Source organism: Coregonus clupeaformis, chromosome 9 (genome assembly GCF_020615455.1).
Source record: "Coregonus clupeaformis isolate EN_2021a chromosome 9, ASM2061545v1, whole genome shotgun sequence".
Lineage (NCBI taxonomy): Eukaryota > Metazoa > Chordata > Actinopteri > Salmoniformes > Salmonidae > Coregonus > Coregonus clupeaformis.
Genome location: NC_059200.1, coordinates 9239351 through 9251469, shown reverse-complemented (window position 1 = coordinate 9251469; position 12119 = coordinate 9239351). Strand labels below are relative to the sequence as shown.

The 12119-nt window shown below is 42.8% G+C and overlaps 1 protein-coding gene across 4 annotated transcripts; it reads left to right on the top strand.

Annotated features, from left to right (window-relative positions):
* Positions 1 to 4495: 4495 nt before the first annotated feature.
* On the top strand, positions 4496 to 12119 carry sdhaf1 (succinate dehydrogenase complex assembly factor 1). 4 transcript variants are annotated; one of them, XR_006002085.2, is made up of 3 exons: positions 4502 to 4683; positions 8731 to 8862; positions 11527 to 12119. XR_006002085.2 is itself a non-coding variant. In XM_041885867.1 (3 exons), the coding sequence occupies exons 1-3, from the start codon at positions 8154 to 8156 to the stop codon at positions 11665 to 11667; spliced, it is 330 nt and encodes a 109-aa protein (XP_041741801.1). In that variant the 5' UTR covers positions 7998 to 8153; the 3' UTR covers positions 11668 to 12119. The 4 variants fall into 4 exon arrangements, 2 of the variants coding, with proteins under 2 accessions (XP_041741802.1, XP_041741801.1); XR_006002084.2 differs by lacking the exon at positions 4502 to 4683 and adding an exon at positions 7998 to 8178; XM_041885867.1 differs by lacking the exon at positions 4502 to 4683 and adding an exon at positions 7998 to 8210.

The following is a 12119-nucleotide window of genomic DNA, read 5'->3' as shown; positions in this document are numbered from 1 at the left end:
AGCTGCAGAACTGTCCAGACAGAGAGCTAAAGTCATAAATGTGCAGGGCCCTGTAGCAGTGCAAGCAGTCACACAGAAAGATATACCGAGAGGGAGAGGAGACCCTACAGAGGGACAGAGCATTATACAATGCAGATACTGTGGACAGACACATGAGAGAAAAAAGGAAAAATGCCCTGCATATGGACAAAAATGTAAATCCTGTGGGAAAAACAATCACTTCTCTACGGTTTGCAAAAGTGCAGGGACCAGCAAGAGAAACAGAGTCCTGGCAATGGAAAATGCGTTAGCTGACTCAAAGAGCGGTGAGGATGTTCTCTGCATCACACTAGGGCCAAAGTCAGAGAGCATCAACGTGGTGCAGGAGAAAACCACAGACCCCAATGCAGCTCTCTTTGCAACCATGCTGGTCAACAAAGTCAGTCAGATTTCAGCTAGATTGTGGTGCTAGTTGTAATGTTATCCCTGCAAACCTCATAAAAGCCAGTCACCTAGAGCTCTGCAGTCAGGTATTGGTGATGTATAACAAGAGTACTCTGACGCCACTGGGGAAGTGCACACTTAGAGTGATCAATCCACGCAATAAGAAAACCTACCGAGTTGAGTTCATCGTAGTCAACAAGAATGTGCACAGGCCCATTCTAGGCAGTAAGGCTATCCAGGCAATGGAGTTGATTACTGTGCAGCATCACAACATCCTGGCCATCGAAAACAACAGGATCCTGGACTAAAGAGCAAATTAAACGAGTACTCTGATGTATTCCGGGGAGATGGATGCTTACCCGGCAAACTGAAGCTGGAAGTGGATGAGCGAGTGGAGCCCGTCCAGCTGCCAAAGAGAAGAGTGCCAGTAGCACTATATAAACCACTCAAAGAGGAGCTCAGTGGTCCAGAGAAAAGAAGGATGACAAAAGCAGTTGAAAAAAGCACAGATTGGATTAGCAGCCTGATCGTAGTGAAGAAACCGTCTGGAAAACTAAGAGTGTGCATTGATCCGAAACCTCTCAACAAGGCGCTCTAGAGGAGCCATTACCCATTTCCCACTATTGAAGACGTGCTGCCAGATCTGAACAGAGCACGCGTGTTCTCTGTTTTTGATGTAAAAAATGGATTTTGGCATGTGGAACTGGAGGAGGAATCCAGCTATCTCACCACGTTCTCTACTCCCATGGGACGCTACAGGTGGCTGCGCATGCCAATGGGAATCAGTCCAGCCCCAGAGATCTTTCAGAGGAAGTTGAACCAGGCAATGGAAGGTCTTCCAGGAGTCAAAATCATAGCAGATGACATCCTGATTGTGGGAGAACGAGACAACAATGAAGCAGCGACTCTGGACCATGACAGAAACCTGACAGAGACTGAACAAGGGTATGCACAGATAGAGAAGGAGCTGCTTGCAGTGGTGTTTGGCATGAAGAGGTTCCACCAATTCACATATGGACGAACTGTGGAAGTGCAGTCAGATAAGCCTCTAGAGAGCATCATGACAAAGCCTCTCCTCAGCGCACCAAAAAGACTACAACGCATGCTCATGAGACTCCAAGACTATGAGGTCAGTCTCCGATACGTTCCGGGAAAACATGTGGTTCTGGCCGACACCCTGAGCAGGGCGTACCTCACAGAACAAGACAACAGAGGCCCTGTGGAGGTCGAAGTGGAATCAATCAATATGATACGCTTCCTCCCTGTGTCAAGCGAGAGACTAAAGCACATCCAGAGAGCCACTGAGCTGGACCGGGAGCTCCAGACACTGAAAAATGTGATCCTGCAGGGGTGGCCTGAAGTGAAAGGACATGTACCCTTGGAAGTAGCCATGTATTTTCACAACAGAGATGAGCTGAGTGTGCAAAATTGAGTTATCTTCAGAGGTGAGCGAGTCATTGTGCCTACTGCCCTCAGGTCAGAGATAATGCAGAGAATCCATTCCTCACACATAGGAACAGAGGGATGTCTGAGAAGTGCTCGCGAGTGTGTCTACTGTCCAGGCATGAATGCACAGCTGAGAACATACATGGCACAATGTAGCACCTGCACGGCATGGGGTTTGAAGCAGCAGAAAGAAACGTTGAGGCCCCATGATGCACCAAAGCGTCCCTGAGAAAAAATAGGGACTGACCTGCTCCAGTTCAATGACAGACTACATGGTCACAGTTGATTATCTCTCCAACTTCTGGGAAGTGGACCATTTGGAGAACACACAGTCGAAAACGGTAATTCGAAAACTGAAGACACACTTTGCACGCTATGGGATACCTGACATCCTTTACTCAGACAATGGTCCCGAAGTTTCAGCAAGGCTTGGGACTTTACACACAAAACATTGTCTCCAGGATACCCGCAAAGTAATGGGAAAGTGGAATCGGCAGTGAAAACAGCCAAAAAACTGATGGCAAAAGCAAAGAGAGCAGGTGCTGACCCATACCTGGCAATGCTGCATCACAGAAATACCCCGTCACAAGGAACAGACAGCAGCCCTGCAATGGTGCTCATGGGAAAACGTACAAAGACACTACTTATAATGAGTGAAAATCTTCTGAGACCCGGGATGGCAAACTGTCAGCTGGAGAAGTTCAAAGAAAGACAGCAGAAACAGGCAAAGTACTACGACACCTCTGCTAAGGATCTCACAGAGCTGCAACGAGATGACAGGGTGAGAGTTCACCCACTCACAGGACAGAAACACTGGTGGCAGAGGGCCACAGTAGTCAGACCAGTGGAGCAAAGGTCCTATGAGGTGAAGACAGAACAGGGAGAAGTCTTCGGGAGGAACAGGTGACACCTGAGGAAGAGCAGAGAAATAGAGGAGGATTTCCCCACTGTTGAGGAGCCTGGCACAGAGCCAGTAAACAGAGCACCAGCTGACACCCAGCAGGGTGCTGAACACAACCTAGAGGTGGACGCTGCACCTCAACAAGTAGATCCGAACATCTCAGGTCAAGCACCTCCTGATGTAATCAACACTCCCCACACAAGGTCTGGTAGGGCCATTTGAATACCTATACACCTGAAAGACTTTGTGGGAAGGTAAAAATAATAATAATTAATGGACAGTCAGACCGTAAACAAACATTCAGTTCACATTCCAGTTTATTGCAGACATGGACTACAAGCCAAAGTTAGGTGGAGTCTGCCTTTGTTGTTAAAAAATAAATAAAAATAAGAACATGTAGCAATATTGATGTTACTCATATTGATGTTACACAGGAAACGGAAACCAGTTGGAACGTACTGTATGAATGTGCGGGTTGACAACAAGCCTAGTAAAGTTTGCTTAACTGTGGTGCAGGCGTCACTACAGACCCCCTGGTTCGATTCCAGGCTGTATCACAACCGGCCGTGATTGGGAGTCCCATAGGGCGGCGCACAAATGGCCCAGCATCGTCCGGGTTTGGCCATCATTGTAAATAAGAATTTGTTCTTAACTGACTTGCCTAGTTAAATAAAGGTAAAATAAAAATAAATATCTTTGTCTGTCGTGACTACAATGTAAAGCATATTGAAACAGAGATATCAAGATATCTTTAGTTAATTCGGGAAACGGTAACTCATTAAACAACTTTTCCTGTGGTGCCCCAAATTCCTAATGAGTTAATTGTTACATGATTAAATTAATCTAGTAACAATTAAACATAGTAGGTAATTATTCGATAAATAATAGTCATCACAATAATGAAAGGCATGTCACAATTATTTATCTATGCTACTCAACCATGTCCCTACTCACTTTAGCAAATTTCATTGTCTATTCTGTATATTCTTATTATATGTATATATTTTCAAACATTACGAATTTTCTTATTTTTTACTACTTTATCACTTACTGTGTATTTGTTTGTATAAATGTGTATTGCACTGTTTCTGAGAGCTTGCAAGTAAGCATTTCACTGTACCATTTACATCCTGTATCTTGTGCATGTGACCAATAAACTTTGATTTGATTTGAGCTGACAGCAACATTGTGAAGTGAGACATCCAAGCCAATAGAGGGAAGTGTAATACCCAAAGCAATAGCACCGTCGTCTTTGGCTTTCGTAACATAAACATAACATGAGTTATCATTAAGGTCGTGCTGTGTTAGCTAGTGTCAAATATTTTTTAAAGCTAACCCAAGATAGACCACAGACTGTCGTTTTCAATGAAGCAAATGAATCATAGTGGGCCGAGCCAAGTACGAGCTAGCGAGATCCTATTGGTATTTGCATATTTCCGTTAGGGAACGCTTACGCTGTGAAGTGCGCATGTGCAATAATTCAATTCGCTCTTGCACTCCAAAACAATGCACCTTTCTAGAAACTTTGGCAAAGGGTAAAGTCAGCAAAACTTAGGCCACTCTGTTCATAACAGATTATAGTTTTGGAACAGAAAACTATATTGAGATCAAATGTTTGATCGATGAGAAAATTTGCGGAATATCGGCCAAAATCCATCTCGCTCAATCTTCTCCCACTCCCCATATTTGGTGGTGAGTGGAAACGCCAACCGGATGCGTCAGATTTATACATCCGGTGAAAAATCTGTCTCATTGTTCCATCTGTGGTAGTGTGTTAGCAATATTAGCTGAGACTGTTGAAGTGGTAGCTAAATAGGTTATTAATGAAAGGTTCACAGTTGATATGAGACGCACTTCATTGTCAAAGACCAGCGAAGCTATTTTCGAAGTTGACACTGACTGTCAAGCCAAAGGTAGGTTAGCTGGCTGGCTAGCTAGCTAGCAGTTCTATCTACCCCTGTAAAGTCAGCTAGCTAGCTATGCTATCTATCTAGCTAATTGACTTTAACCCATATTGTGGTGTTTGAGTAATAGCCTATATGTAAAATGTTTTGTAAAGTTTTCTTCTTTGTGGTTTGAATAGGTCAGTCAGAAAGCGAGCAAGCTAGAAGTTCTCGGATTTTATTGATGTGACTCAGTGATATAATACTGTTGCTGTACTGTCCACACTTTATTTATCATCAGGGATAATAGGGTTCATGGGCTGTCATTCAAATCAAATTGTATTCGTCACATGCTTCGTAAACAGCAGGTGTGGACTAACAGTGAAATGTTTTTACTTCCCAACAATGCATAGAGAGGAAAAAAATTGAGAAGTTATAGAAAAGTAAAACACATTATAATAAAAGTAATAATAGATACACAATGATGAAAGATAACTTGGCTATATACAAGGGCAGCACGGCTCAATACTTTTGGGGGCCCTAAGCAAGATGTGGTTGGGGGGCACTCCACCTCACGGTAAAACATTATAGTAACCACCCTCTTGACGGTGGAGAGAAATGTACGTTTTTATAGTTAATTTCCTGCAATTCTACACATTTTGCCATGGGGCGTAGAGAAAATGATGCAGTTTTAATGCACGTTTTCTGCAATTCTACTCATTTGCCATGGGGTGGGGAGACATTTTTGCAGTTTTAAAGCTAATTTCCTGCAATTCTACACATTTTGTAATGACTTATGTCATGTTAATATGATATCTGAGTGAGAATGACTAACAAAATTAATGGGGGCCCCCTGGAGGTCAGGGCCCCTGGGCACGTGCCCTGCGTGCTTGTCGGTATTCAGCCATGAATACTACAAGTTTAGAAAGCTGGCTAGACAAACTACCAATCTAAAAGTTGTTAGCTGACATGGCTAATTGAGTAACTGTCAGTGACTGACATAACAAGAGAAAAACTGCTGATGCACAACCAAATTTCGAAATTGCACCTGGTGTATTCTATTATTCTTACTGGGGGCCCTAAGCGACCGCTTATGCCTGGAACCGGCATACGAGGTAATTGAGGTAGATATGTACATATAACTAGGAATAAAGTGACAGATAGTAAACAGTAGCAGTAGCGTATGTGATGAGTCAAGAGTTAGTGCAAAAAGGGTAAATGCAGATTGTCCGTTAGCTATTTGGTTAATTAATTAGCAGTCTTATGGCTCGGGGTAGAAGCTGATCAGGGTCCTGTTGGTTCCAGACTTGGTGCATCAGTACCGCTTGCTGTCCGGTAGCAGAGAGAACAGTCACTTGGGTGGCTGGAGTCTTTGATCATTTTTAGGGCCTTCCTCTGACACTGCCTGGTATAGAGATCCTGGATAGCAGAGCGCTTGGCCCCAGTGATGTACTGGGCGGTACGCACTACACTCTGTAGTGCCTTGCGGTTGGATGCAAAGCAGTTGCCATACCAAGCGGTGATGCAGCCAGTCAAGATGCTCTCAATGGTGCAGCTGTAGAACTTTTTGAGGATCTGAGGGCCCATGCCAAATCTTTTCAGCCTTCTGAGGGGGAAGAGGCATTGTCGTGACGCTAATAAATTATTTAGGACAGTAGCTATAGTTGTATCTTCAGCAACACACCTAGCTATAACCATAAGAGAAGATTTATAATGACAACTAACATGGCCAGATAAGATCCTTGTTTCACCAGCCACTATGTCTTTCTCCCATAGGTTTAGGAGACACTTCATCTACACACTGATGCATGAGTTGTGACTTAGTCAACGGTGAGACTGCTTAATCCTCAGGTCAGTCGTCCTCCCTGGTCATCTGTGTTGCTGGTGCCCTGTGTTCCACACCATGGCACGCCACAGTAAGCTGCAGAAACAGGTGTTGTCTCTGTACCGCCAGTTCCTGCGTGCTGGCCAGGACAAGCCAGGCTTTCTACCCAGGATCCGGGATGAGTTCCGAGAGAACTCCAGCATCAAGAAGACTGATGTCATGCACATAGAATACCTTTACCGGCGCGGACAGAGACAGCTAGACCAGCTGAAAGATGTGAACACAAAGCAACTAGGAACTTTCTCCAAACCTAAGGCAGAGAGATAACCAACACTATTTCCGTCTTCACACCCTCTGTTGTAGCTACCTATAGTTATGTGGATAATACACTGTATTACATTCATCATTCACTAGTCAGATTACTACTCCATTCAGTCTGTAGCTGAGTAAGTGCAGTATTGTCCTAAGCGATGGCCATGGATCTGAACTGTATGACAGCACCAATGTACTCTGTCATAGAGCTGGACACCACTGAAAATGTTTAAGTCAATCTCTGGCCAGTGAGTTTGTTGGGTTGAGCAGACCAGTTGCTCTGGTCATTGTTGTAAAATACTTACTTTCATCTAGCTACATTTACGTGTTTTGGATTAAAGACTTTATCATCAGTATAGGAAGTATATTTTACTATTATGTAAAAGGTCTAGCTAACACTATTAAATGCTTACGTGTGACAAGAGGTCAAGTTATGGCATTTAATATTTGTATTATAATAAAAAAATAAAAATAAAATTGTTGTATACTTTTACTGCATTGTTAGGAGGTAGTAACATAAGCATTTCGCTGCACCTGCTATAAAATCTTCTAAACTGTGTATGCGACCAATAAACTTTGATTTGATTGATTTGATTGAATGCTAATGAAATATACAGTAAATTAGAAATGCCTGAGTAATTTAGACATTGCCAGTCTGCACCAGACAGTAGACAAAGCTAATGGCCCAATCCCAAATGGACCCCTTGACCCTACGCCTTATCAGAGAGGAATAGGCGAAGCGAGAGGGTTATCTCTCGCCAAAATCTGTCCAAAATAGATTTTTTCTAATAGAGCCATGACTACATGGAACTCTCTGCCCCCCAGGTAACTCAAGCTAGCAATAAAACAAGTAAAAAAAAACAGATAAAATAATACCTTACTGCACAAAGGGGACTGTGAAGAGACATAGGCAATGTGTGACGTTTAAAATGTATGTATTTCAGTCCTTGATTAATAATGTTCTGTAATATGTATTATGTAATGTTTCATGTGGACCCCAGGAAGAGTAGCTGATGCTTTTGCAGCGGCTAATGGGGATCCTAATAAATACTAAATATTCCACAGCTGTCAGCCAATCAGCATTCAGGGCTCGAACCACCCAGTTTATATATACCATTATATTATTATTATATATTAATATGTAAGGTTCTCACTATAGCCACTAGGGGGCGGTAATTTGCGTAGCAGATCTTAGCACACGAAGTAATGTAGTTAAATGTAAACAGGAAGTGGAGACACGGCGTTCGTTCTTGGCCTGTGAGTCTTTTGAGATTGAGACTACATTTTTGTTCATTTTAATCGGATAATTACATATCTACAGAATTCTTGTTATAGTAGCTTTTATATTTGTTTTACGTAAAAGATGTCCGGCGGATCATCGTGCCCAGGTGAAATGTCCAATTCGCAGTTATTCCAGCAGGTCAGCATTTTCGATTGATAAAGCCTGGATTTATTTACTTGCTAACAAATTAATAGATATAATGTCATGCAGATAGATTGGTTAGTCAGAGCCATATATTTAGATGTATCTTAATACATGGCTCTGGTTAGGGTCATAGGCATATACATTATTGGTTAGAGCCTGTTTGATCTGTTCAATGTGGACATTTGAATTAATGATATCCCCGGCAGCACTACATTGGCAAAACCGGGCAGGGTACTTCAAATACCATTTTGTCTTATGCCATTATATCCCAAAATACAAGGTTGTTTTACTCTGTTGTTTATAAAGAATGTCAGTTCTTGCATCCATAGGTCCGTCTTTGAATTTGAGAGTGGTTATTTCTCCAGCCCCATAGCTCAGCTATAGAAAACTAAGTGGCACTGCAGGGCAGGGCTGTCGTTTGGCTGATAAATGAATGAAGAGTGGTGCCTGTAAGATCATAGATGTGGTTGTTGTAACATGTACTTAGTTGCTAACTTGCCCTCTCTTTTTTCAGTTAGCCCTTTTGGGCTGGCTCCATTCAGACAGCGAAAAAGACAAGGAGATCCTAAAGGCCTTCACAGGCATTCAGGTGGCACAAGAGCTCATGAACCGTCTCACAGGACAAAGAGAAGTGGACGCTTTTAAGGTGAATTGATGAAACAGAATGGAAAGACAATTCTTATAGTCTATAGGAGCAGTCTACATACTAAACAATCTTGGCAGAAGTTGACACGCGTTTTATAATTTTAAAATTACAACCTGTCAAATATACTGTAGTCAGGCCTGGCTCGAGGATGACTTGCCTGAGCGGGCATTTTAAGTCCATGGTCCTACATATCAAAAACCTTTGTTTTAAATAATAATACAAGAAAGATATGCGCCCCACTACGACATACAAGAGTATCCGAAATGCAGCCATAGCTGTCGTAGGCCTACACATAATTTGCACATACCAACACACACAGATCAGCTTGACAGAATGAGCACCACTAGGCTATCAAAGATTCTTACATGCTTCATAGCTTAAACTTCAATAATTAGAACTATAGGCTACATTGCTGTCGAATTTGTGACACTACGCAATAAGCATAACCAAGCCGCTACTTCTCCAGGTGCGCAATATTTTCTGTGTGGGAGAGTTTCTCTCTCTCACACACACACACACACACACACACACACACACACACACACACACACACACACACACGCTATAGCAAGAGAGCAGGGAGGGGGGTAGGCTATGTGTTGTTTTCATAGTATTGACGCCACTTTTACAGTAGCCTATCACACAATGACTGTGTAATGCCTACTTCTTTTAGTAGGCTACACGCGGTATTGGTCCTATTTCTGCGACATACAAAATGTACAAAAAATGTAGGCCTATCTGAAATGCAGCCATATACACAACAAATGTCATTTTGCACACAAGAAAGCACGTGATGTTGAAGAGCCCGATGAAAGGATAAAGTTAGATGCGCTGCCAATTTCAGCACCATCGGAGTGGACAGCCAGGACAACAGGAGCACTGTGCCAGGGCTCACCTCATAGCACAACCAATTAGGCTACATTGGTCATTGTCCTTATACCCATCAAATAACGCAAAGCTGTATATTTATCAATAGCAATTAGACCCGTAAAAGCAATCGATGACATTAAGAATCACAGATACATCTAAAAGATGCATTGAAGTAAAAAGCAAAGGCCTAAACTATACATTACATATAAAAGAATTGCCAAACAACCAGTAGGCTTACATGAGGGAAAACCAATGAATAAATAATTCTGGCACGGTAGCCAGGGCCATAGAGGTTGCAGCTTAACATTTAGAAGAGTTGCAGCCTCCTCGATGCTGTGTTGAACCTCATGAGAAGTTTCTATTTTCATTCTCCTTCCTGGCTAAATTTACTTGTCAGGTATTTTGGGTATTTTATTAGGATCACATTTAGCTGTTGCAAAAGCAGCAGCTACTCTTCCTGGGGTCCACACAAAAAATGAAACATGACATAATACAGAACATTAATAGACAAGAACAGCTCAAAGACAGAACCACATCAATACATATCAATACATACACACAAACTATCTAGGTCAAATAGGGAAGAGGCGTTGTGCCGTGAGGTGTTGCTTTATCTGTTTTTAGAAACCAGGTTTGCTGTTCATTTGAGCTATATGAGGTCCCTCTCAAATGCCATCTGGATAAGTTGGACTTTTCGTTGATGTAACATGCTCTGTGTTCAGAGTCTGTGTTCAATGACTATGTTCTTCAGGGTGGTGAACGAATTTTCACACATTGCTGTAGATGCCCCAAAAATGTTTAATCATGTTTCAGTGCCACCAGCACAGTCGGCATTGCTGACAAAGGCCCGCTGTATCTTTTGAAGAACACTGAGTGGGGTCCATTTGTTGTTGCTGGCTGTGGTTGTGAATTCACTTTGCAAGAATGTGCGAGCCACAAACTCTGATTCCATTGGTTCAGTTTGGGCTAGATTCAACAGGTCGTCAGGTTCCAGTGGCTGGGGTAATAGAGGTGCAGGTGCTTGTTGTGATGTTACCCTCGTGCTGCTGGTGCTAGGGCCTGGCTCTGCTTGATCTTGTTGGTCAGCAGGCAGTGTGGGGGATGGGCGGCTATTGCATTTGCTGCTAGGCTCCTCAACCTTGGTGGTCGGGCCTGCAGGCTGGTCGGTGAGCTTGGCATCACTCTCGACATTGTGGTCCTCAGTTTTTTTGCTCTTGGCAGTGCCCAGCCATTTTTGGATATCCATGCTGATCAAAGCTTAGCCAACTAGCTATAATTATTCAGCGCGCCGTTACCAAAACTGAATGAAGCTGCTATCTAGGCTATTATTAGCTGTAGCTGCCTCTCTGTAATAATATTTTTTTTTAATGGCACTGGGATCCAATGAGCTTCCTAAACAAGGCAATAAAGGCGGTACCTTGTGACATTGCATGGCTAGGTGCCCAATCAGAATGCATTTTGGGATTTTAAATGCTAAATATGACATTATTACATCCCCCCTCCCTCACCCCTCCTCAGACCATGAGCGTACACCCGGCATATAGCCTCTGTCCCGGTCTGTGCAACTGGCAGGCCTGGCAGCACTACATTGGCAAAACCGGGCAGGGTACTTCATATACCATTTGTTATGTTTATGGGGAAACAAAACTGGGGGGGCACAAATTCTATCTGGGGGATCCATGCCTGGCTTTACCAACCCATAGAGCCGGCCCTGACTGTAGTGTTCATGTGGTTCATGTTTATGTGTCTGGGTAGACACTTGCTAACCTGCTTGCTTTACCTCTGTCCCCACAGAAAGAATGTATCCAGAGCATTGCAGACTTTGTGCAGAAGAATCCACGTGCCTCACAGGAGGAAATCAATGCAGCGGTTGAGAAGCAGGTTTTGCTTTTTGCTGCTCGAGTACAGGCACTTGATTCTGCACCCCTACTATGAGTCCAACACAGCTTACACACAGCTTCTTTGTTGTAGCTCACTATCTCTGACTGACCACTGTATCTGAATAGAAAAGCTTCTAAAATCAAGAAATGATTACACCAATCAAGGTATGCCTGCACACATGGGTTCTATCTGCACTCTCTCTCTCCCCCTATTGCTGTATTGCAAACAACCATATTGCAAGATTGTGCTACAGTACAAAGAATACTGGATAAAAAGCTTTATGTCATGGACCAGGAGATGACCAGACCAATGTTTAGATTGTTATCAAACCTAAATTAATCTAAACCATGTTTTTGATATAATTTTCATAACGTAGTTTTAGCCTTATCTAAGGCAGATTTAATTGTTGTCAATCTGTTGTATGTTGTCTTCATATATTGTCTAATATGATACATATTGCCTTATTTTAATTATTGTAATGAATCTATATTAAAAGGGAGACTGTT